The sequence below is a fragment of the Molothrus aeneus genome, chromosome 1 (genome assembly GCF_037042795.1).
Source record: "Molothrus aeneus isolate 106 chromosome 1, BPBGC_Maene_1.0, whole genome shotgun sequence".
In the NCBI taxonomy this organism is placed as follows: Eukaryota; Metazoa; Chordata; class Aves; order Passeriformes; family Icteridae; genus Molothrus; species Molothrus aeneus.
In genome coordinates this window covers 39,216,756-39,244,381 of record NC_089646.1, presented here as the reverse complement: position 1 = coordinate 39,244,381, position 27,626 = coordinate 39,216,756, and the positions used below count along the sequence as shown (strand labels likewise).

The following is a 27,626-nucleotide window of genomic DNA, read 5'->3' as shown; positions in this document are numbered from 1 at the left end:
GAAATAACTCTGGGTGCTGCCACCTTGCCAAACCCAAAGCCTGGCATTACATTCCTTTTGAACATGGATGGAGGAACTGACACCAAACACACCATCACTAGGTGGAAGGGCAACAGAGGAGTCATCCCAAATAAACCAACAACGGGGAACTACAACAAGCCCTTCACCCTTCATTCCTGACATCCCCACTACTGGGAGCTACTGGGCGTTGTTTTTGTTGCGCCAGAGCAGAGGAGAAGGTCATCTGCAATACTCCACAGAAATATATTTCCAGCCTTAGGTAAGAAGGCTTTTTGTTGGGGATTTTTTGGGGAATTTCCCTGCTTTGGGGCCCATAAGGAGGGAAAGAGCAGTTCTCAGACAGCTCCTATTTGACTTCCAAACACCAGGCTCCCTCAGACCACAGCATGTCAACGAGGGATGCACAGAGCCATTACAGAGCACATGCCAGTATTGCACCACATGCTTTCCCTGCCAGAGCAGAAAATTTCTAAATTTGGCTTCCTCCCAGGAAGCAAATTCCTGTCCATACACACCCAGACTGATTTCTCACAGATGAGCATGCTGCCCACTGAAATCTGAAGTGGGCTGCATCCACAGGGTGCTGAGGACCCACCCTGGCAGGGCAGTGGTGTGGCAGGATTCACCAGCTGCATTGAGAAGAGAGGAGCTCCTGGTTTATTTGAAAGTGCCAATACTGAAAAAGAAGCTCTAACATGAAAAAGCAAGTTTAAATTTTTGATAGTTTCAGATCAACTAGAATCCAAAAATGACAATGTAACACAGTTTCAATAATGAAAGCATGGATGGTTTCAAGCTACACAAAGATCTCCACCAGGAAAAAGATCCACATGACACAGAGGAAGAACTGAAAAGAAATCGTGGTTTCCAGGGTCATGAGTGGTATCTGCAGGGTATCATCTGGACTCCTTAGACTTGACAGCATGAGGCAACATTGGCTGTGGCTAAGAAATCTGAGATTCGTGTTCTGTTTACCCCCCTCTTTCTGAATGCAAACACATGTTCTGTCTTTCCAATAACGATGGACAACACATGCACCAAGTAGGTACATTGAAAGTCATCTGTTAATTGCAGATACATATAAATGACCACACAGCAAGCTTTCCCAGGGAGACAGGACTGGAAAAAAGGGAGGCAGTTACACTATGATTAGATGCTGTGGGGAAAAAACTCGAACAACAGAATCAAACAAGGTTGATTCATGAATTTTTTTTTTCCTAATTCAATATAACTATTATAATACTATTTTAGATAATTCCAGAATGTCAAAGAGTGATGAGGAGGGTTTTTTTCAGTCCATTACAGATAGCACTTGCCTCAGTAACTATGCCAATGGAAGAAAATCCATCATGTACTAACCATACTCCAATCTCCAACAGGAATATTCCCCATTTTGCGAAGTAAAGTGAGATGTGGGAGTCCTTGACCTTCTGAGTAATTAAGGGAAACAGAGACATTCTTGTTTTTATTAGAGACACACTAAACTATTTGAAAATAATTTGAATAGCTGGAGAATTAGTGTATTTGCCTGCTCATGAGTAGCGCAGATAGTTTAGAGTTCTCTTGGGGACAACACATCGTAATGAATATCTGCTATTCATATTTAATGCAATCTGCCAAAGAGTGCTTTTGGGAGGACTTTCTGTGTCAATATAATGATTAACAACAGGACTGGAAAAGCAAATGAATTCCTGCAACGGGTGGGGCTGGCAAAAATATCTTGCAGTACTATACCAGTAACACTGGATTTAACTGTACTTTTTTAATGATACCAGTAGAAAATCCATTTCCCAGGGAGGGAAAAAAATCTTTAAGATGAAGTTCAAGGAGTAAATAATTGCATTAATAGAAGGAAAAACAATTCCAGCAGAAAACAATGCCCAAAACAACAATCTGCCTGTCCTGAGCATGTCTGAAAAGCCTGATATGTAATACTGACTAATAAATAAAATAATTAGTATTTACATAGCACAACCAGAAATAATATTGTAGGTGCTTCCTTGTCTACCTCTTTGAGTTCCTCAGATGATCTTACTTTCCAAACATTTCCATACATTTTCTCATATTTCGGAGACTTACATAAAACAGAATATAAAGTCTTTTATTCTTTACTATACACTTTTAAAACACCCCAGACAGAAAAGAATGGAAAAGCTTGGCTAAAATACAATGAGTGACCGTAATATGGAATTTTCTCCATGGCATCCCAACAGTCCTCTAAATAACACATGCAGATTACTTTTTTCCAAGTTATGTGGATGAAGCAACCTTACTGAGTTTATATAAATTCCAGGACATTCTTGTATCAGACTGACTGCTCTTCCCTGACCCTTATCAAGCTACTCCTATTCCTCCCTTGCAATAAATGGAAAGGGGGATTCCAAGGCTTCGAAGGCTCATGTTGGCAGCCTGAGGAACAAAATGTGGGGCAGGGGTCAGAGGTAGAATATGGGGGTGCTCCCACCAAATGCCATGGGCTACACAAATCACCTTGTTCAAGCAAATGTTCAATCCAAGCAGAAAGGGAACAACTGCCAAACAAAGTGTTTTATTATTTAGTGGCTCCCACTGTGGTTATTGTCCAGACCCTTTTTTAATTTGGTCTAGGAAACACTCAGGGATTCCTTTCACCACAGCATTAGCTCAGATTAAGCTTTTTCCTCCAGCTCACACCAACTGGCTTTGTTATGTAGTGGTATTTAGCCATGTTAAACTAATTCTATAAAACTCATTCTGGTGAAGTTATGTTACAGGAACCAGTCTTGCAAAGATACTCTACAAACAACCAGCAGGGCTTCATCTTCCCCACGCTGATATTTGCTTGTGAAACTGCAACATCGCTATGTGCCTTGCAGTCCCATCAGCCATAACATAAAGCAGCACTTTCCTCATCAGTTTTCAACTCCTTGGATATACCACAATGATCTGTGAAGCTTTTACATACCATCCTTCTCAAATTTCAGGTGGTCATTCTCTTATTAAGGGTGTTTTCTTGGAGTTTCAGATTTTTTGTAAGACTGATTTTTATAACTAATACTTTTCCAGAAATTAAAATGTGTCACTGCAGCCACACAACAAATGTTTTATAAAGAATGTAAACTCTTCTAAAGCTGGTATCCTCACTTTGTGACATCTGCCTTACTGACCCCTGGCAGCAGCATTAGGTCTCACAATGGGCCCTGACCCTTCTTCCAGGGCTGATGGAGAGCAATGCCACTCAGAAACAGGAATTGCCTGTGTGTCTGCTACTCACCTGAACCTAAGGTGGTTTTACTTTAATAAAATAGCAAGTAACAATATTTGCCCATATTTATTAATTTATTAATTTATTAATTTAATAAATAAATTATTTCACGAGTCTTCTATGATTTTCCTATTGCAAACACGTCAGGCTCTGCAGGACTTTTGCCCATTTCTTGTAGCTGCTCTGAGTCTGGCAAAGAACCAAAACCTCTTGGTCTACGAGAGACTGGCACATGACCCAAAAAGCACAGGAATGCCTCCAGTCCTGCCTTCTCCCACCATTTCTAAATGAGCTAAGCAGCAAGCTCCTGAAACCACCTCTGCTGTGAAGAAGAAACTCCTCATTAATTAATGCAGCCAGGAAGCCTGTGTGGCACCCGATGTCAAGAATGAGGATGTGTGCTGCGTGCTGCACGGGGTAACACGGGGCAGGTAAATCAATGGGGCTCACAGAGTGACGACCTACTTGGCCCTGCTCTTGTTCGGTGCTCATGCAGCGCTCACGTACCCATAAAAGTGGGTTTGCTCATCCTCTGACCCCTCCAGCACTGTGACCACACCTCCAATTATTAAGTATTTTGCACTATGTATCTCAGGATAAAAGCAGAAGCCGAGTCACAGGTCACAAAGGCAACAGCATTATTAACATCAATGAAACTAAATCACTCCATCCTGAGCATTTATGGCAAGGGCCTCATGCTCACACAATTCATGTGTCTAAGATGTACTGTTGTCTGTTTCGTGGGACTGGAGATACCTGCCCCAACTGTAGGTTAAGATAACTTAATGATACTTGATATAAAGTTATTCTGCCATCATTAAAAGTGTATAACCAAGACAGAACAAAATAAAACAAGGCACTAAACACAGAAGCTCAAATGGCACTAACTTTGAACAAAAGCTGTTGAACAGCATTGTTTTATAAAGATTAAAGAGATTTTTATAACATTCCTGTTATGTAAAGTAATTTCTATTGGATTTTAATGAATGAAAAGATCTGGAAGATAAATAGTACAATAGCTTCAAGCATACAAAGAGCACTAGTTTGGCCAACCTATAATTTTTTCCAGTCTTTTCAAGAGAGTTCCATATTATTCCACCAGACAGTATAAATTCTAACTTTAATAGAGACTATCAATCATACTGGCTTTGGCCTATGGGTGGCTTCATTGGGAAAACAAACAAATAAACAAACAAAATCTACAATGGAGAGCAGAACCCTAAAATACAACCCAAAGCTCAACCTGCATGCTTCCAAGAACTTGTCTCTATAATTCCAGTGATATAAACCTCAAGTTCCAGAATCAGAAGTCTACAGACAGAGTGCTGACAGTACAGGTATGAAAACAGAGTAGTACAAACCAGAAGAGTCATCCTGCAATGGACTATGTCTCAAAACCAATTCTCATTCAAGGCACCCTCCTTCCTATCTTGCCAATTTTAGTTGGTATTTGCAAACATTATTGTCTTGAGCTATGCACAGCAGCTGCCAGGCTTTTCTGCTCAGCCACAGAGAGCCAGTGCTGCAAAGCACCTCCACAAAAATACTGACCTGAAAATGCTGGGACCAGGGCATAAAGACACAAACCCCAAGATTTAGAGGTAGCCACTTATTTTGCATATTGACAGAAATTCATACTAAGCAGTACTTTTCTGAAAGGCTGACTGACTGGTTTATTAATCATTAATAATGCATCAGCAACACAGTCTTAATTCCACAGGAAAACTTCACAGAAAAGAAAAACTCGACATTGCTGATCATATAACTTTGGTATTTACCAATCTATGCCTCAGAAAATGTTCCCATTTACTAATAAAACTATTTCTTCAACAGGTGAGTATTCCTGAAGTAGTGCGGGATAAATTCAGGATGATAAACTGATAATCAACCAGGATATTTTCTGATAGGATTGGAAAATTGAAGTTACTTGTAGACCTTCTGACTGTTTTGCTTTTCATCTCCAAGAAGACAAACACCCTGCAATAGAACAGGGCAAATAAAAACCTGATCTAATTATACTTCTTTGCTTATGTGACTGGATGAAAACTGTCCATATAAATGGGAAGAAAAACAAAACAGAAACAAAAACAAAACAAAACAAAAAAAAAGAAGAAAAAAAAAGAAAAAAAACCACCAAACCCACTAATTTACTTCAAGACTGCCCAGCATTCCAGTATGTGTATATGAGATGTGAAGCCAGAATTACTATCAAGCAGCACAAAACCTGCAATTTTTACTCTTCAGAAGTACTGTCTTCACTGTGTGATTTTCCATTTAAATTTGGAGCTGAAACTTTGTGAGCTTTCTGTTGAAAGATGCATCAGGAAAACTGCTATAACAAATCTCCTTTTCCTTTAGCAGAAAGTGCATTGTTCCACACATGTGCTGTTTAGTCAAGACTTCTCATATCCAACAGTCACAGTAATGCATTTAGACAAGCATCTTCAACAACAAACTGATCTGCAAAGCTGTATATATCTGGGTTTCCTGGATGATAAATACATCAGTCATCCACTGCAAAGACCTCCAGAGACGTATCTTTTCTAAGTGATCCTACTTAGAAAGTTTATACCTGAGACAGTTTTGTTTGGAGCCACTTAAACACATATAAAATTAAGACCAAGAAGAAAGCATGCTTGTCATAAGGCAAAGAAAAAACTTTCCTTAGCTAATACCCTCAGCAGTGCTGCATGTAGAACTATCCTAGTTTTGGCTGGGAGTGTAACTTTCTTCCTAGAAGCAGGTAGAGTGCTGTGGTTTTGGGATTGAGTATGAGAATAATGTTGACAACACCAACTAAAGCATCGCTGTGTTAAGTAGTGTTTACTCTAAGTCAAGGGCTTCTCCGTTTTCCATGCTCTACCAGTGAGGATGTGCACAAGGAGCTGGGAGGGAGCACAGCCAGGACAGCTGACCCAAACAGGCCCAAGGGATACTCCAAGAGGTAAAATGCCATCCCCAGTACATAAAGAGGTGGGGGGGGGAGTTGGCCATTGGTTGCTCATGGACTGGCTGGGCATCTGTCAGCAGTGGTGAGCAACTGTAGTGAGCATCTCTGGTCTCTCCTGGGTTTTACTTCTCTCCCTCTTTTTGCTGCCTCCCTCTTGATGACAACTATTCTTATATCCCATTTCAATATTAAATTGTTCTTATCTCAAACTATGGGTTTTACCTTTTTTCCCCCTTGATACTCTTCCTCATCCCACTATGGGGGAAAGGAGATGTGAGACAGCAGCTGTGCAATAGTTGGTTGCTATCTGGTGTTAAACCACAACAGAAACTCAACCACAGACTCAAGGGCTCATTCTGCAGCCACTGGCAGCTCACAGACACCAGCTGTCCACTGGGCTGCTCTTCAGAAGCTGCACATGAAGAAAAGAGCTACTTATGGAAGAAAACTAAAGCAGTATTAATAACTGTGCAACTTCAGAGGATTCTATATTGAGGAATCATCACCATTCATTATTACAAAAAGGTCAGTTTTTTTTTAAAAGCAACACTGGATTCTGCAGCTAGTATACTAATGCAGGATATACCAAAATGCATAGCAGGTTTTGTCACTCTTGGCTTCCATAGCTTTGGCATGCCATACAGTTGCCTGTTTATTTTTATAAAAAAAAAGAAGTGAAAATGGTATTTCAAAACAAATGCATGCTTTTTGCCCAAGTAAAATACATCATAGATGAACAACTGCGACCACTACTGATAAAATTTCAGAATGAACACCATCATTATTAGAAGAGAGCTGGTCAATAAAAGGTATTAATACCAAACACTTACTTGCAGGTGATGGGGTGCTGCATCCACTAGTTGGTGGGTGACTCTGGAGTCCATGGAGGGAAGGTAGTGACAGTCCACCAATGACTGGAGGAAAAAGTAAGGGATATGGTGCTGCTGGATAGTGAGTCATATGTCCATTCACGGCCGGTACGGGACATGTGCGGCTGCTGGTTGTCATGTTAACACCTCACAGGGGACAGGTATCACGTTGCATCACTCCAGGCCAGCACACTGGATACCTCAAATTATGAATGACGAGGGCTGTCAAGCCTGAAGGTACAGCTTAAGCTGGATTGAGGGATGATGAAAAGGTAATTCACTATATCAGGTCCATCCTATATTTCATCGCTGCTTCCTACTCTTCTGTCTTCTAGGACATCCTTGCTCTGCAGACTGTGGTTAGAGAGTCTTACTCTGGTATCAGGGTGCAGTTCAGTTGCCTCTACAAATATTTCTCTGGGAGCACAGCTGGTCTCTACAGATGCATACTGACACAGTCTGGGGGAAGAAAACAATATAGTAATTAAAATATACATAGTTTTTAAATGTGAACATAGAAGACTATTTTTCTCATTGTTATTTTTGTTGAGTTACAATTTATTTATCAGTGTCCCACAAGGTCAGCTCATGTAAAACTCTCACCCTATTACTGAAGCTAACAGCAGAACACCCATTGAGTTGATTTCCCTGCACAATGTGCAACACCAAAAGCTACTTCTGGTGTGACGCAGTCTTGTTGTGAAAACTGCCAGATTTAAAACCAATGCATCAATAATTACCTGAAATATTAATGCTGGGGAAGAAAAATAATCAACTTCTGAAAAATTTCCCTGTGTATGAAAGCTTCCAGTGTCCCCCTAAAAGCTACAGAAGGATTGGCACTGAGGGGGCTGTCAACTCACTTCAGTGCCATGGCTCAGGCAGGACACTGAGACACACGTCTGAGGGCAATTTTGGGTTGGACTGTTAAAGCAGTAATTGCTTTAATAAATTACTGTTTTCACAAAGAATACTTAGTTTATTATCCCTTAGGAGACACCTCACTAATGGTTTCCTATTTTTTTTTTCTTTTGAGGGGTAGGGGAAACTGCCCAAACAAAGAAGCACCCATTATTTCATCATCTGGTGAGTGAGTGGCGTGAGTCAATACCATGCAATACACTGCTCCTGTGCTATGCTAGGAAACTCGCTTGTTCTCATGACACCATCTTCAAAGTCATCCAGAGCTCCACACACCTTCCTCAGTATTTCACCCAAACAGCTGCCACCTTTCAAGGGGTCCTCATTTTTTCAGGCTCTGTACCGAAAGCCTCAGGCTGAGAACAGGAATATCACTTCTTGTGATATTCCCACAAAATTTGCCCCCGCCATAGCAGTTCAAATCTACGTACAGCAAATGGCTGGTGGCCTCTGAACCAACCTGCTGGTGCAACACCAGAAAGTGCTGCTTACTGGTGTCTTGAGAGATACAGTACTGGGAAGGCTGCAACCACTTCCATATTGCAAACACTGCTCCTGCAGCTACTCATGCAGTGCTCCAGGCAAAAGCCAGTGAGTGCTGCAGCCAGCTCCTGAGCTCATCCTGCACAAGGAGTTTACTCATCTCCTCCAACACATACTGTAGGAGGAACTAGGAGCCACAGAGCAAACTCAGCCACCCAAAAGTAAGGCAGTCCACGGCTGAGTAAAGCTTTGTTTCCTGAGACAACGTACTACACTCTTGCATCTGCCACAGTCAGTGATCAGTAACCACATCCACCGCTATATAGCACTTTTATCTGTAATTCTTTGAAATTATAGCCTGAAACCAAAAGCAAGAGGATTTTGGGGTGGGAAAACAGAGGAGCGGTGAAATGATGTGTCAAGGTCACAAAGCAAAACTGCCGCCAGAGGAGGAAAACTGTGACAACGCAGTACTGACTATCACTGCTGCTGCTCAGTGCACCAGTTGTCGGTAAGAATTCAAATGAGCAAGGAGAAAAAAGGAAAAAAACCCAACTTGGATGCACATGTTTGCCTGTCAGAGAGCAGCAGAGTGTTTCTCCTCTGTGTGGAATACCAGCAAAGGTTACCAGCTGTGCATGTTGTCAGACAGCAGCTTCTGCTGAGTGCAGCCTGCTTGGGGATAACTGAAATGTAGCTCGTAAGTATTTGATAACTGTGTAAATTATGCACAAAATGCCTTTAATGCTAATGGATGCAAACGTATGCAGAGATGAGGCTGCAAGAAGGGGATACAGAAAGCGGAGGCACAGTTGCTGGCCAAGATGAGCTCGCGGACCACATGCCTGGAGACCAGTGAAACCAGGCAGATCTTTTGAGGGAGCCCCAGCAGCTAAAATACATTGACTCACAAACAACACAAAATGAGATGAACCATCACTGGTGCCTGCTTTACCTGGCTAAGACTTTATGAAGCTTAAGAGACAAGGAAAGTAGAGTATCAAAGGAACACGCAAAGTTTTATAAAGCAATTCCACAAAATCTGGCAAAAATACCACACTTTTAAGTGTTTGCAAAAAAAAAAAAAAAAGAACAAGAGAGGGATGCTGATGAATACCAGCCCTAAAAATGTGTGCATTAAATTAAACACAGAACAAGGTCATCTATTTTTAAATGATGTAGGGCTCTGGAAACAAAATTCATCTTACAAAACTATCTAACACCTTCAATTATATTTCTATTAGCCAGAAAAATGCAGAGCTCATCATAAGTTAAAAACGTTCCCAGAACCACATCAGATATATATTCATATTTAAGTGAAAAGTATTGAGAAAAAAGCAACTCCTTCAGGACAGAGGGGGAAAAAGGCATTCAGGAAAACTCTTTGGTCAGTTCTTCATTACTGAAGGAACATGATCTGTGATGGAGTGGTGATGACAGAACACAGCAATGTTATAGCTCCAGTATACAAATACATATATTTAACAGTGCCAAAACTAGGTTATAATCATATAGTTTTGTGTCCTTATAATTTTACATGAGGTGTAATTATAAACTGGAAATACTACATGAAAGTAAGTTTTTCTTGCGTTACTCAAAAATCACCTTCCTTTCACCACTCACGGCCAGAAATTTCCTGCAGATAGCTGTGCTGGAGATAAGCCTTGAGAACTTCTTCCTCTTCAGAGTTCTTCAGAAATTTACTTTCCATAGGCAGAGAGAGAATACAGTGTAAAAGTCATGATACTCTAAACACTCCAATCTGTGTCCCTTGGGAGCATCAGGTTGTTCACATGGCAGAACATCTATGCAATGGTCAAGGAGCAAATTGTAGGCAGATTAGCTACCAATCAGCAGCTCCAGCTTCTTGTAAAGAAGCAAATGCCACTCATTCTATGGTTTCCAAGGAATTTCAAGTTCCTTGAAATGCTAACAGAGATTACAGACCCATCACCTTCATACTGCCCAGCAGAGGACATCCCAAAGTAGAAACTGCTGTAGAACAGGAAACCCAACAATCAGCTTCCCCATTCACGCCAGTTCCATGGCACAACTCTCATGACACATTTCACTAATGTATCACCAGATGGACACATTCATACCCCTGAACCTAGCACTGGACATCAGCCACAGATGTCTAGGCTGCATGCAATTCCAAGGTGAAAACACCTCTTTTGCCTAACTAAACCTGTACCATAGCTCAAAACACTGTGCGGGTGTCAGCTTTGTGAAGGACATTTTCCTTTGTTGTCTTTTGCTATGGTAAATACCCATAGCAACAGCATGGATTTCTGCCCTGGAGGCAGAAGGCAACATTTTCAGAAAATGGCTGTGACCAAGGGACTTCAGAGGATCTCCTCAGCATACAATGAAAATCCTCTTCCATAGGCTTCTCCTTAGTGACTGTTCCTGAGTACAAGGCCCCTAGTACAAGCAGTATGGAAAAGGATCATACAGAAAAGTTCCTTTGAATGTTCACCAAGAGATGATCACACTGTGCACTACTTTGCATTGAACAGCGGCCAATGACTTTTCTTTGACAGAACATATGCCTCCTCCTTTTTGGTTTTTACAGGTCTTTTATTGACTTGACTTCAGTGATAAAGCAGATGGCCACAGGGGAAGGAGGCTACAGTAGCTCTAGAACAGAGCAGAATATTTATCAGCTGAAGTTAATGCAGCAGGTGTATCTCTTCCACATTTCTTCTCAGTGTTTGTGCAGCTGAGCAGAAATTTAAAACTACAAATTTTCACATATAAGCTTCAAATTTTACTGGATAAACAGTAACCCAACTTTTCTTATTGTCTCTGAATTTCCCATGCATTTTGCACAGGCTTGACTACAGAAAGCAGCTTTGCTCTTCAGACATCTGTCAGTTCTCCTAAAATATATTAAATATATTGAGCCTCATTCATTATATTGATATTTAGCTTCCATTTGGTAACAATATTTGGTATTACTGTACCATAACTCATCCTTCTGAATTTTTCACTTGTATTAAGATTTATTTGAATTCCTAAAATCCCTTTGCTGTTACAGGTGACTTTGATGCACATCAACAGCTGGACAGGCAAGAAGCCAAAGCAGGAGGTTTGGCCAATTGTTCTGTGTCAGTAGGAAGGTTACGCTCTGTCCTCCCTTTTGCCAACAACATCCCAATTCCACATTCCTCTTCCTCCCCTCTCACTAGGGAATTAAGTCGCCAGCATTGCAAGTAAAGCAGGATTTTTGTCTTTTTTTTTTCTTCCCTCACTTCTGAAAAGGTCAGTGGGGTGTTCTGCCCTACCTATGGTAATGTTTGAAATTCAGCAATCATTTTAAGATATCCATGATGTAGCATCCAGAAAACTTCTAAGCTAAATCTGCCATTCCTACACCGTTCTGCCACAGTAAACTCAGTTGCTCTTCCTTTACAACTGGGGGACAAAACCAGGAATGCAGAAGAGGCACCCCAACATGAGGACATGTTCTGCACAGTGCTGGGCACTTGGGAATTTGCTTCTCCAAGCCCTCAGTCTGCAGCACTGCTGTCCCCGAAGTTTCCAGGGTCACAGAGGAAGTCTCTTCTAAGTTCATTTCTCACTTTCCTGCCAATGCCAAACCCCCCGCCCCTCCCTTAAATCTTAGGCTAAAACAGGAATCACTGGACTGGGAGGGCAGCCTGGGCAGTAAGACAGGAGAGGCAAGTTGCTCTTCTCAGAGCAACAAAAACAATTTCAGAGAAATTTTGCATATAAAACCTTTCAACAATATATTTATTACCTGTTTTCCCCAAGGGACAGAGTTGGTGGTGTTCTTATTTATTAGCTGGCTTCAAGACATATTCTAATGCTGTTTTCAAAACAAGTCAAGTTTTGAGAACGCTTACTGTATTTAATGTATAGTTTGTATTGAAGTCCCTGATTATGCATATGCTTTCTATTATGCTGGCTGATGGTGTTGCATTCAGCAGTACTGAATAATTCAGCAGATTTAGCACGACTCAAGTGTAAATCAGTCAGATCCAGTAACACGATAACCACACTGCCTTTAAACTCTTAAAAATGCATGGAAACTTTTATTTCATAAAGAGGCTGTACTCCGTTCTGCACCAGTTCTCACTGACTGTGAGATGTTGCATTTTTGTTTTCATGGCTATCCAACGAGATTTAATTAAACAATAAAGTAGTTACTGTGGCAGAAGTAAAAAAAAAACCAAAAAAAAACCCTTGGAGTGTTATGTTTCCTTTATTAGCATAGTGATGTGAAACTAAACAGAAAAAGCAATCTAATAACAAACATTCCTTTGAGAAGGGCTCTGGGAGCAAAAGGACATCCACTTATTGTTCAGCCCATCCCATTGGTCCATATATGGCAATAAAGGTACAATAGAAGGAAACAGGAAACAGACTGGCACATCTGCATTATCTTATTAGAGGCTAATGGATATCTGAGAGGAACATGCATCTGATGCTGAATAGTCTGTACCAATCTCCGAAGCAATTACTCTTAATTAGTGGATTCTGTTTATAGATGGAACTTAGTGTACCCTTTTGTATCAAAGAGATGCAGGCATCTGGAGAGAGATATGGTTTTCTTAAAGGGAAAGCATTGCAGCACAATGTGAGGGTTGGGCTGGTTTTTGGTTGGGGTTTTTTTTGAGTTTTTTTTTTTTTCTTGCAAATAAAAGCTCTCTGAAGCATAACATATTCTACTGTCTTATTAATCAAAAGAGCATGCTGGTTTAAAAAAAGTAAAGGGGAAAAAAAAGACCATACTCTTAATCTCAAACTCTGAAAGTAAACACAGAAAGCTAATACTCATATATGAATTATATGACAAAAACCACTTTGATGATAAGCAAATAAACAACTGAACCTAAAATTTCCAACCGCTGGCCAAAAAGCTTAAAATAGCAGCTTAAGTCAGAAGAACAACATCTGCATTTTGTATCTGCCAAGTCTGCAGCCAAAAAAAGTAAACTACTCTATATGACCAGATGCATGAATAAAAAAGAAAATGCATGAAACAGAACTTCAAAGTCAGTTTATTGAAAAGCAGATCTGTAGCTCTTACATCCCATAACCACAATTGTCACATATTTTCAAATATAGGTACAAGACTTAAGGAAAGAGGGAAGATAAATTGTTGTAACAGAATTAAGACACTCTTTCTATGACATTTTTCCTGCATCTTGGTATGCAAGATAGCTGTCTGCTGGGGGACTGTGAATTCCTTTTTGTCATAAAGCTGACACTTGCAAAACGGGTTTCTGTTTTCTTTGGGGTCTTTTCCCCCGACATTGTTAAGAGATAATTAATATAATTAATGCAATTGCTGTTTATTTTAAAATCCTATTGGGAAGTATAAAAAGGAGGGGGGGGGAAAAGCTTCTTTCTCCCTTAGCAGCTATGCTTCGAATTGCCTGCATTGCAAACACACACTCATGTACGCCTGAAAAAGAGCAAATCTAAATCTGAAAGGGGAAAAGGGAAAAAAAAAGTGAGACACAATGACACCCATTTATTTACACACCATACAACAGTACCCTGCTGTGCCAACTATTGATTTTAGTGGAACTGAGAGTCCATGTTGGAGAGCAGCAGCTGTGAGTACATAGCTTGAATCTTCATATGGGAACAATACTCCATAAGCAGAATAACCTATTTCAGGCAACCTTCATGTATAACAACTAACATTAAAAGCACACAGAGCTTACATTTCAAAACCTGAAAGGCACTATGGTTATTTGTTCTGCAAAGGTTCAGGAGAGTTATTAATTTATTTGTGCTAACACAACCAAGAAGTGTGAAGGATTGAAAATCCATGCTTCACATGTCTGTTATTCTACAGAGATGTTAATTCTGTTCTATACTAACCATATTTAAGATCCTGTCACTGTATCAGGCAATTTCTCATCTTCTCCTGTTGTTTGCTGCTTTAAAGGGCTGTTTGAAACTGAGTTGTGGGGTGGTTGGGTTTCTGGGTTGGGGATTTTTTTTGGTGGAGGGGGTCAGGGGGTTGATTGTTGCCTTTTTTTTTTTTTTTCCTACAGCTATCTGCATTCCATGTTTTTTCTTTCATTACTCAGCAGTTGCCAAAACTATACTGAGAAGCAAAGATAAATGGTTAGGTCAGGTGATGGGGTTAACAATTTACTGTGTGTACTGCTCCGAGAGCCAGATCTAGGAGAATTGGCTCATGTTTATGTACAGGATGAGAAGTTGATTTCCTGTGCAGTGGCTTTCAATCACCTCTGTAAGGGACTCTCTTGCAGTTTTCTGCAGAGAATTCAAAGGGCTCTGAATACATTTTGTGCTGGTATATAGGACACTCTGCTTTGTAACTAAATGCATTCCTTACTTACTCTGTCACATTCAAAAAATCCTGAAGGACAGTCAAGGAAAAAAGTTCTCTTTCATCTATGGAAACCAAAGGAAAGGTAACTGGGCTTCCTCCTTCCTGAGTTTAAGTGAACTTGAACACTCATTATGCTCCCCAAATTTAAAAGCTATTTCTTAATGCTTAAAATTGCTCTTTCAACAGAATCAACACTTCCGTTCTTGCACAGTCATCTCTGTTATTCCTTATTAACATTTCAAAGGATGTAAAACAGTAACTCCATACTGAGAATATCTTTCATGAGAGACTATCCTGTATGCTACAGAGGTTTAGGAAATCAGAGATTTGCCAGACCAAAGCTGCAGGGCTTTTCTGCAGACTGAACCTGTTTCCTTGTATCTGCTCATCCACAAAACTGAAGAGGAAAAACAAATCTCTTCTCTCAAACACCATTCAGATGATCCACAATTTAAACAGCACAGGATACTTGGCTCTTAAAAAGCAGGTTGGTCCCTCAGGTTACACAGAACCAGAAACTCCAGTAGGAAGCTTTCCGCACTCAAGGTACTGTGCCTATTGCTTTAGTTCTCTGACCACATTTTTCCAGCAGGTGTCCCGTGTTCCTGAATAGTTTCTCCCTACAGTTCAGAAAAACAAGACTTGATTTAGCAATCCAAATTATTCTTTACTGTCCTGTGTGTCCAGTCAGGTTGTTTTGTTCATATCTGCTTCTATGTGAGATGGCAACCACAAAGATAAGATATGATCACTGACAGGAATAAGGAACCTATCCTTAGGGGTCCCTCCTCATCAAGTCAAAGAAGGGAAAAAGAAGCACAGGTAACAAAGGTAAGCTGCAACCAGCACCGACATGCTTCTAGGATTTGGGAAGATTTACACAGGCCAACAGGTAGTACCTTAAACTGGCAGCATACTCAACTATCCATGATCCTTATCCATGAAGGAAAGGTAGCATCTCTGATTAAGTTCAGAATGGAATATGCTCCCTGTCCAGCAAAAACAAATTTCCACAAAAGTCTTGTCCTTAAGTGGTAATTAATTGGTTTTTGCCCTTGCCTACAAGGCACCACAAGATATCATCACACAGATTCCCAGCCAAAGCAAGATTTTGCGAGAAGAGCTCTTGGAAAGAGACGAGAGGCCAAGGGAAGGGAGACTGAGTAAGCAAGAAAAACCACATCCTGCTGCCTATATTCAGTAATGTCATCCGATATTATGGGATGTGCAGACATTTACAAGTATGCCAATAGCTTCCCAAGTGGCGTTACAGCCAGGAGGAGTGAGGAATCTATCTGAGCCTCCCTAGCATGCTCTCAGAATGCTCATCTTTAACCTTCTAGCTGATGAGAAACATGTCATGGTGACCAACAGCAAATACAGCACTTACCATCACTGCAACTACTAAAAAGGTCTTACACTGGCTGTTTATAACTTTTAAGAGGCCTCCGAGATCAGTAAGAGGGGGTCAAGTGATGTTATTGTTTTGGTGACAGACGGAAGATCCCTAGTAAATGATCCCAGGGGCCTGGGAGTTATTAAAAGAATGGAGTACTTCATCAGCTCAGAAGCTGAAGAGGAAAGCAGCTTTGGAGGGCGGTTCCTTGACAGAAAAGTACATTTCTTTGGGAGGCCAACACTCTACAGTCACAACATGCACTGCAGAAACAGGATGACAAGAGATACTTCCTTAAAGGAGAGCACAAAGAGATGTAACACCAGTGACAACTTTTACTGGTACTGGTCTCAAAACCCCAATCAATGAAGCCAGGAGTCAAGGAAATGATTCATCAAATGCTCTATGAGTGCTGGGTGCAGAAAACATTAGTTTTGATGGCTGTGCTTTATCTGAACATCCACATAGGTGACATTAATTACCCACAGGGTTATGTTAGGAAAGATCAGAGCAGTTTAGACCTTTGCTGTTAGTTTTTTGAATTTCTAGAGATGACTGTCCCAGCACAGAAGCAAGACTCATCTCTCTGCTCAGCCTTAGAGGCATATTCCTGAGAAGTCCTTGTCCTAGCAGAACCACCACAATAAAACAAAGCACCACATCCTCTCCCTGCCTGAGGTCATTTGGGTAGTCTTCCTCTGCATGAGCAGGATATCTTTAGTGCCACTAAGTATGGAACCGAGTAGTCAGATTCATCCAGCCTGGATGTCTAGCCACAACTGCAAATATTGTCATTAGACTTGCTTTCACCACCAAATTAAGATAGAAAATGGTCTACATCTTTAATTTCTACTTTGTTCAGTAACTGGACAACCAGTAAATACAGATCCTTTTGTGCCCCGCTATGGCACAAATGTGCTGCCTGGAAATGCACTGATGGGTGAGTGCAGTATGAGATCCTCACACACTGTGCAAAGAAACAAACAGACTTCAACAGTCACTAGGATAAAAAAAAAAAAAAGATGAGAATAAAATTCTGTTTAATTTGGAAAACATGCACTACAGCAGAAGGTTCCACCTCAGCTCAGCACGCTTCACTTTATAAGCCACACAAAGAAGGATCCTGCAAGAATACACTTGGCTGCAAAGAAAAATTCTGCTATCTGTAGTAATCTAAACTCCTTGTTAGGATAAGCATGTGGATTCACTCAAAAAATTAATCATGTTTATTCGGGAGGCTGTCTGAGAAACCTGAAAGAGGATTTTGTAGAAGTTGTGCATGAATTGTGAAATAGCACAGATTTCCCAATCCCCCAAGAGCTGGGAGGCACAACTACGCTCAGGAGGTAGGTTCAATCTGTTAGCAGCCCAGTTTTTTGCACTACGAGGCTGGAAGTTCTACTTCCTCTGAGCTAGAGGAGTTTGCATCCCTGATGCACCCATTTATCAAGTGAGGACGGTGATCCAAGTGGAACAGGGGGAAAAAGAGGGTTCAAGCACTGGCTGTGAACTTTGTTTCTGAAGACCAGTCTGTTGGACTAGAGGTGCATTTATCATCTTAATATCATGGAGGTGTGGACGCTGTGCTAACACAAAATAACTTAACACACATAATTTATCACCTTTTGTTATATATGTCAAGTCTGGTAGTGTGTCTGCTGAAAGGTTCTGCAATTCCTCTGAGTTATTAGAGTCTTCTGTCCTACTTTACCCAGAAGACGACATTTCTGCTGTCTACGTCAGGCTCCTGAACCTTCACTTATTAGATATCACAAGTTCCAATATATTCCCAGTAAGACTCCCTGAGGGTCAGCAGAATATGCCAGAGGGCTGGTGGAGATTATGAACATCTATTTTAAAACCTCTGTTCTCTGTAGCTCCCTGTCACAGGAACAATAGGGTAGCAAAATTAGGAACGAGCACAGCCATTAACTAGGAGGGGACAAAGCCGTAGCACGGATCACAGAACAAAAATAGCATTTTTATTGTCAATATTTTGCTTAACAGGGAGCCAATAAAGCAATTGTAAAATGCTAATAATACGCTGAGATAACACTGCACATGTAAGCACCCTCAGAGCCATCCTCTGAATCATCTGAAAATGTTGCAAAAACCTTATCAGTCAGGTCATAAGGACAGAGGTGCAATAATCAATCACAGTATCCACAAAACCAGCGCATCTTTTCCACATTCTAACATTCAGAAGATCTATATCCCAGAATTGTCTGCTAGAGGCACTGGGCAGATGGATTACATTGTCAGAAAGACCAGCATGAACTATGACCTTACATTTCACATCCAAAAGCATCTAAAAGGAACCTAAACACTGACAAAATTCAAGGAGACTTGTGTCATGCCCACCAGTCTGCAAGGCAGGACTTCTGATACAGCACAAAGGTATTCTTGCAGAGTAAGCAAGTGTGTGAGTTAACTGCACAGCAATCATTCCCAACAAACCCTTTCCTGAAAGGACCTTTCTACTGGTAAATGTAAGACAACTTTCCCACTTCTGTGGGCAGAGACACCAGCCTGAATTAGTTCATGTTCACAGTGCAGACAGAAGTTGTATGCAGACTCTCAGGGATGGCAACAGGTCATACACTACCATGCAGCACTTAGACCTGCCAAAACCTGCCATCATATTTAAACATTTCAACTATGACCAAGATCAAACACTTATCAGGGCAGCATTTAGCTTCTGAATCCATTGGGATCACTAATCTTTCAGCTTCACTGGCAAAGTAATGTATTAAAATAATGAATTTTGAAAACATTTAAGAAAGTAACAGTGAGCATTTTCATAATTAGGTCATAAAACATGGGTCAAGAGCAAAGTTCTCAAACCTTTTGGAATCCCCCAGGAGATGGTAAACTTGGCTAACAGTGCCAAAGATGATTCCTCTTGTGGAAAGACAGTGTGTTTCAAGCAGAGCTTCTTCCAACAAGCTTCCAACCAATTCTGAACCACCACAACCAGAGCAACAGCAGGGATACTCAGCCTTGACAACAAGATGCTCATCTCTGCACCCTCCAACCCACAGACATCAATAAATGTAAGCCAGTAAGAGAAGCAATGCTCTCAAAGCTCCCAGCAGCGCCTTTACCCCCATGACAGCAGTCAAGCCCAGTGTGCTGCTGAGTATAAGCCAGCACAGCCCCATCTCCTGGTACCAACAGCACCACCTCTGCCACATCCTTCATCTGTGCTTACCAGGCTGTGCTGTCTGAGTCACTTTGCCAGGTACTCTGCATTTATTGGCTAAAAAAAAAAATATCCAGAGCCAGACAGCTGGGCAGGTGTTGCATTCCATACCACTTGTTATGTGTCTGGTAAATGCCCTTCCCCACTGCAGCAGAATGATCTTCCTAAGGCTCTTCCTGCATGCTTTTCAGGAGAGCAGCACTTCACAAGTCAGGATGCAGCAGACCAATGCATTACAAAGAACACAGAGGAGTGAGAAGCCTGAAAGCCCAGCTGGGTGCCCAAGGCTGATAAGACAATCTGATTTAACCATGCAAATACCAGCAACCAAGTAGAGCATATCTTGGAGCTGGGAACTGCAAGCCAGACATGTCACAACAGAGAGAGCTTTTCTACCAGCACCTGAAGTTCCTTCAACAGATGCACATTAGGTGAGCAAATGAAATAATCCCCAAGTAAAACAAAAAAAAAAAACAAAAAAAAAAAAACAACAAAAAAAAAAAAAAACAAACCACAAACAAGAAAAAGAAAAAGAAAAAAAAAATCCCAAGACAAAAGAATGGCCTCAGTTACTGAGATAAAGCCATTCAAAATCCACTCCTGTCTTTTGTGATTATAATCAGGCCAAAAAAAATCCCTAAGTGGAGTAGTCCACTCAGAGATGGCTGAAAGATACATGTTGATTCAAGCACAGTATCCCTCAGTATTATCCCAACTGCATTCTCTTTCCAGCTAATGGTGTCTATGCCAACTGAGGGTCACACACTTGCCCATTATATGGGGTCTCACAGAGCACCATATGCTAAAGCAAACCCAAAGTAAGCAGAAAAAACCAATTTGTTTCCTCAAAATGATGCATAAGCAAGAGAATGCAATAAAGATGTCAGCTAATGGAAATAATCTCTCAAAATAAGTGACATCTCTAAAGGCTGTCACTTCCTTTACGTAAGCCACAGTTCCTGAAGATATTCCACCCATACATCTCTCCAATTCCCAATGTGGAGTGCATCACTGTGAGATGAAGAGAATGGTGTTGCTACACACTGCATATCCAAGTTTATGAAGGAGAGGGGAAGGAGCCAGAAGTGAGAAGAAAAATGACCATGTTGGGTACAGTCACTGCTGTTTAATTTGAAGACAGATGTGAAGATTCCCCCCTTCAAGAATGCAAGCCTGTGTACACTGTCAGAGTTCCACAGTAACAACAGACTGAAAAAAACCCCTTAGCCTATAAAAATAATAAAGTGAAAAGTGACTAAATTGTGTGGATCCCTTAGATATTCAAGGACATACTACAATCAATATACCTGACTGAATATCACATGAAAGAATACTCCAAGAAAAATAATGCAGAGTTCTAATATAGCAAGAGATGGAAGAGATACTGAAGATCATCAAGAAAAAGCATCCTGTGGAATAATATTTTGTATAAACAGCTGCATGTACAACATGGACCATATTCACACAACCACTCTGCCCCTGTTTTTGCCAGACAAAAACATGTGGTGATTTTTTAATAATATACATCAGAAATCAGGATATATTCTCCACAGTAATAATGGCAGTCGAGTGTTAAAGAAAACCATAAGATCTCCTCCCTTCTAACACACGTTGTAACCACAGTAATACACCTAGACTACAGTTTTATCACGTGTGAGCTATGACAGCTTTTTCCTGCATGTGTTTGAAAAGTAATGATGGGCCTTAATAATAATAAAAAAAGAATCAGGTGTATTGTCTTTATTGTGAGAGTATAAGGGGTTTGAAACAGAAAGGAAATATCTATTCTCTTGTACAAAGAGGAATGTAAAAATGTAGCCTCTGCATGTCAGATCTAAGCATCAAAGACTAAATGCTTAAAAGTAGAATAAATCGAACATTTGAGAAATGCTGTAGTGAGAACATAAATTCCACCTTAGCATTTGATTTAGTGATAATCCTCCAAAACCAGTTCTGCATCTGATAAATACAGGTTTAAGATCCAGTTGTTGACACATGGTAAGGAAATGAAACACATTCTCCCTATATGAAGTTCACATTTTTCTGGGTGAAACAAAGCACAGTTGTACCTCATGTCTCTAAGGCACCTTTTAAAGCAATAAGGAGAACTGGAAGGCATCTACATGAAGCAGTTTTATCTGACGTGCTAAAAGGATCCCAGTTAAATAGCTTGACTGTCACATCCACTGCTAAGCCTTTGAAAAATAAGGAAATCCAATTTAAGATTTACGCAACAAACCCAAGGCACTCAGTTCCTTGGCATTACAGCTCTGCCTCACACACCTCACTGCAGAGGTAGGCTGGTTGCTCACTGAACCTCTTCAGCTCAAGCAAAATAAAAAAGACCTTTAACAAAAATGAGTGAAAGTAGAAAGTTTGGCTCACTAGAACGTCACCAACTCTGATTAATAACAACCATAATAATAATACACACTCTTTTAAGAAATTCTCCACTTTTAAAGAAGAAACAGAAACATTAACAAGTCTGGGCAGTGGCAATGAAGGCACCCAGCTAATAGTCTTCTGAATAGAACCCATCATTTAACCATGTACCAGCCAACCAAGACTCTGTCCCTCAATTTTTAAAAGCACATAATTCTAAATAATTATGTTGCTCAATGGTCCTGAGTACTACGGAACAGAAAATGCATCAAATGGGAAGCTAAATTTTATAATTTAAAACATTCATACACATAAAAGGGGAGAGGGAGAAAAAAAAAAGACACAGTTTTTCAAAACAACTACAAAATTACATAGCAACAGTGCAAAAGCTTCTGAACCATTTCCTTTCCCTTACCTCCAATGGAGGGTTTATTCCAGAGAGACAACCCTCAGCAGACAAAGCCTGCTTTTAAACATAGAAACACAGGAATTCTTATACTAGGTCAGATTAATAGTACATTTAGTTCAGTAACCTCTTATTTGACAGCAGCCAGAATCAGATGCTTTAGGGAAAGGATGAAGAAATCTCTAGGAGAGCAATTACAGAAAAAAACTTTCCCATAAAATTTCTTTCCAACTCACATCATCGACTGGATGGCTTATGCCCTGTAACAGGAGATTTTCTTCTTGCCTTTTTGTTTGTTTTTGCTAGCCTGAATAATACAAATAGCACTAAATAATACCCCAAGCACTGTGGATATCTTCTCTATCTATGGCCCATATGTTTTTAATCCTCAAAATTGTTGGCCCTAGCAGAATTGAGAGTCACAGAGTTTCAACATCACCAGCTTGCTGTTTAAAATAATATTGTGCTTTTAAATAACTCTCACGTCTTCCCTGGATGATCCTGTGTATTCATAGTACCTAGTACACCACAGTAAAAGTAAAATTAAGTGGATCTGACTCACCTTCTTCAAGAGCCCTTTCTGGTCTGCTCTCCTCAACACAGTTTACTGCAGTGACTCTTAAGAAAGCAGCCTGGAAAAGGCAGAAATGCCTCCAAAATTCCTTTCCCCTTGCACCAAATGTTTCAGGTTTCCTTCAGGACAAATATTAGCTCCTTTGTCAAATTTACTTGTTCATCCTAATTGCTAGTATACACTTCTTCAAATGTCACCCTTCCTAGTTAACAACTTCCTTAGATTTCAGGGCAAACACTTTTCAGGGCAGGAAAAAAAATCAATTCTTGAATAAGTCAAGAATAGCAAGTCGTTTTTCTAATTAAGGCATTGACTTTCTACTAAGATTGCACTAGAATTATCTGTATAGTCACTTCCACGTTAAAACCCTAGGTAAATATTAGTAAAGAAACAATTACATCAATTAATAATAGCAGCTGACAGATGAACACTACCAAGAGGACTCCATTCTCTCCTGAGGCAAACACAATGCCAGATTCCAAACGAAAGCAGAAGGGGAATAATATGGACCCAGGCTGTCCAAAACCTGTATTTGCATCCGCAAGTAAACACTTAAACTCTGTAAACACCAGGCCATTACCAGTCTGCTTGCCATGCTCTCAACTGGGCCCCAGCAAGCAGCTAATGGGGAAGCTCCAGATGAGCAGGGACACTCTGGCTCTCTGCCCCCTCCATTGACCTCTGCTTTGGCTTTAGGGTCACCTGGGATTCATCCACGCTGGCTGAAGTCTGCTGGCTGTCTCCAGGATTTCTAGAGAAGGTTGAACATTTGCAATTCTTCCTAATATATTCACATTGTCCATGTCCATATGTCTTCATCTGCAAGTGAGCTCAAGCATGGAAACGACTAGAGCATGAGCAAGTATTAGACTAAATTATTTCAGCAATCACATTACTTTTGGTAGGCTGCCTTTTGCCAAACCAAAGCATCTGCAGCTCAGAAATGTAACTTCTAAATTAAAAAACTTTGCAAAGAAGTGCATCAGATCACACAGATCTGGACAGTGATAATCCTCCAAAAGTTATTGCTGTGAATAATATTAGCATAAGCAAATCAGCCCTATGAAATCAATTCTGACAGAATACCTGAACAAGGGAAGGCTGCACAGGGTTATTTTTCTTAATTTCCATTTTTGAACAAGTTTTCCAACATCCATTTTAATAAAAATGAAAACAAACATTCATAAGCAAAAATTCACACGCAGTGTGAATATACTTCAAGGCTGCTCAACCTCATTTAAAATTACATTCTCCCATTCAGTTCCACCTATCTCTAGTGAAAGGACACAGCAGACACACTAAGAGTCTGGTCACTGCTTGGGATTTGGGCTGAAAGAGGAATTGAATGCACAGAAAGAGCTACTGATGGAGAGCTGGGAAGTCTCTCAGTGGTATCCCCCTCATCTCTTACTGCAGGACTTCCAAACAAATTCAGTGAAACGAAGCCGTCGCATGGGCAGATAAAAAACAGAACCAGGTTTGCATCCATGGACCAGCTCATACTTTCATGTCACCTGTCCTTCATAACTCCTCACAGGCATAAAAAGCAAATAACATCACCTATCAGACAGAACAGGGGGAAAAACTCTCCTGATCTCAACCCAGCTGCTCAAAGTGTCTTAAATACAATGAAGGATGGAATAAAATGGATGCATTCAGGATTTTATGACTGTCACGGTAATGTTTTTGTTTATTATTCACAGGGCTTAGTAGATGCTTACCCCACCATCAAGGAGAGTCGGGGCTCAAAATAAAGTCTTGTATTATCATCAAAGTACAAAGAATAAACTATATATCAACCAGCTAAACTGGTATGTCTCTAAAAGGGACAACACGTAAGAAGTGAGTTCAAAAATATTAGAAACCACTTCTGAGCACTGTCAAGCTGACTGAAATCTTAAGAGTTTGGAAAAAAAAAAAAAAGGAAAGTGTTGTGACAAGTAATCTAAACAAATGTTAAAAGTGAAGTTTGACAAAGATGAAATATCTGCCAAACACCCAAAACATAAATGAAACTGCCATTCAGCCAGGGCCAAATAAAACAAGATGTAGCCAGGCAGTTTCTGACAGAACAGTAAGGGCATTGTTAGGTCTTCTTATAGACCTCCTTTCTTTATGCAAAAAAAAAAATCCAGGAGGGTAAAAAAAAAGCACACCACTGTGTGGCAAAGTGTGCCTCCACTTCAGTGCACACCTCAGGCTCTCTGTTTATCTGGGAGAGAAAGGGGATGGGGGGTTATCCATGGCTTCTGCTGAGCACCGGTGTGCTGCACATGCTGGAGGTTTCCAAGGACCAGAGCAGGAGGAGATGTTGAAAGACAACAGGGAAAATCCAGCAGGAGGAAGGAGAGAGTTTGGGGGAGTGGTAAATTCATCTGAAACATTTAGCAAGATTTTACGGCTATTTGGTTTCAAAGGCTAATTAGCATTTTGAATAAAGGGCCTCTTCACTAAACATGTAAGCACCTCATCCTTCCAGCGGCTGCCAAAAATCAAAGGTTACCAAATGAACATATATAAGGCCTTTAAACTTCTAGTGAACAATAAAACTATTTTCCCCATAAATTTCCAAATAAAGAAGCATAATACAGCATAGAGAGCACAATGCCAAAAAAAACCCAACCCAGAAAAACTCAGCTCATAAACTCGGCAGGTTTTCTGAACAATATTTTGATCTTTCCAGAAAGGAACAGTAAAAGCAGCATATTCCCCACTACGAGCTTCATTTTAGGATCAAAAGCATAGCAAAGTACATACATTTAATTAGCAGGGAGAATACAAAAGCCCATTAATGGAAAACAAAACACATTCTGGACACAAAAATACACTATAAATGTTACAGACAGACACTGGTGTGTGATCCTCTGTGCATGGCAACAGTTCAGGAGGAGTAACTTCTGAAAGCAGTGTACTGACTTCCAGCTCACAGCTTTTCAGGATATTCACCCTTCTGAGACTGCTTAACATGATCTCCTCTATTTATAGTGACTTTTTTGCAACTGTTATCTCAAGGTTATTAAAATGAACAGGCAGAGTCACAGCAACACCGCAGCAACCAACACCAGCGACTAAAAGACACTACTTCAGCACACACTTTTGCTTGTAACTTGGGCAGCTTTGAGATTTTTGTTGGCAGCATCCTCTGTGCAGGTCAGGAGAGCCCAGGAGCCATGGTGGAAGCGTGAGCTGTGGCTGACCCAGGGCTGTAAGCCATAGTATGACCCCTGCTTAAAGCAGCAGAGGTGTTAGTGCAGAGCACACACTTCCACATCTGCCCAAACCACAGCAGCCACAGGGTGGTGAGGGCTCACACCAACCAGGGCTGCTCCTGGGAACAGTAGCAATTGTGTGTCCTGGTCCAGCTGCAGCCCTCAAGCAGCAGAGTGCCTGGGATACACTGGAGCTGCCCTCCCCTAAAGCACCCACCCAGAGGAGCTCTGCTGAGAAGCAGATCTCTTGTGGCCATCTCCTGTGTGAGCAGCCCTGCAAACCCATTTCAACTGGCCACACTAACTACGGCCAAGATACAGCACCCAGGCTTCCAAAATCATCCCTGAATGCACATATATACACTGCCATGCTGTTTTGGGAGAGAGTTTATGTCCTCAGACACAAAGATTTCATCACTTTAGCCTCAGCCTGCACCATAGCTATTCCCTCACGAGTGTCCCTATGTAGGCTGGTTGTAGTTGCAATATACTTAAATTAATTGTATGCATTAGAACTGGATTTTATAGAAATTCATTTTTGCAGTTTCCAGCTCAGAACAGCCTTTAGTCAGACTTTAGAAGAAGTTCAGATTTCTCCCATTATCAATACAGGTCACAATAAATTGAGGAAAGCTGAAGTGTTTTCTGCTTTGTTTGCAGGATGGAAATTTTTTTTACATTTCATTATGATAAAGATTATTATGGGCAAAAAAACCCAGTATTTATTTTTTAATTTGTTGATTTAAGCATTATTTTAAACCTGCTAGTGAAAAATCCAGAAAAACCAACTTTATTTGATTTCATTAATTACAAAATTAACCTTTAAAACCATCATATGTCATCTCCCACTAGTTTTACTACTTCTAAAACATGACTACGTTGGGAGTGCCAGGGTCTGGAGTCTCAGACAGGAGGGGATGGTCAGTGGGGTGAGCATATGTTCCTCCTGCTGCCAACCCATTCTAGTCCCAAGCAGCTGGTATGAGCCAAGGTTGTAAGCATCAAGTGAAGTAATCCCTGCAGTGGCAGCTTTTAAAAGCTCAAGAAAGGAATCCCAAGAAAAACTGAAGTTAAAAAATTGTATATACACTTCCCAACCTTAAGTTTTCCACACCTCCAGACCAGTTCTCATCAGAGGGCTACTTATATTCCACTTGCATCTATCAGCATCTAAGATTCACTGACAGAAATCTCAGCCGCAAAGACCATGTAATTCTTTATGCAGCTCCTTGCTTATCCTTGTAGCCAGAAAATGCCAACTAAGAGAGGTTCACACAGGGCTGGAAGGAAGCCCCCCCCTAGGCACTGAGGCACCATCCAGCGTGAGAGACCTGGGTGCAATGAGACCATCACAGCTCATGGCGTCAGTCAGATGGAAACTCACAGAGCCAGAAATGGGAGGGTCACAAACCATAACTCTTTCAGAAAAGAACATTTCAGAAGCACCAGGAAACAGCTCTAGGTTGGTTTTTAATATCAGGTGTTAGTGAGGAAGGAGATGAGTATACCACATAAGGGGTCCCCAAGGCTGCATCTCACCTCAATGAGACTTGAAAAGAAACACTGGTAAACCAACAGACCTCAAGGCTTACTATTCCCATTAGGATTTAAGGGCTTCCTGAGGGAGGA

The 27,626-nt window shown here is 40.8% G+C and overlaps 1 protein-coding gene across 3 annotated transcripts in view; it reads right to left on the bottom strand.

Annotated features, from left to right (window-relative positions):
• Positions 1 to 27,626, bottom strand: part of RARB (retinoic acid receptor beta) — a 312,141-nt gene that overhangs the window by 184,536 nt on the left and 99,979 nt on the right. For all 3 annotated transcript variants that reach the window (XM_066555407.1, XM_066555425.1, XM_066555416.1), the window contains exon 2: positions 7,046 to 7,543. In XM_066555407.1, coding sequence (XP_066411504.1) covers positions 7,046 to 7,223 — 178 coding nt within the window. In that variant the 5' untranslated portion in view covers positions 7,224 to 7,543. The remainder of the gene's footprint in view (positions 1 to 7,045; positions 7,544 to 27,626) is intronic.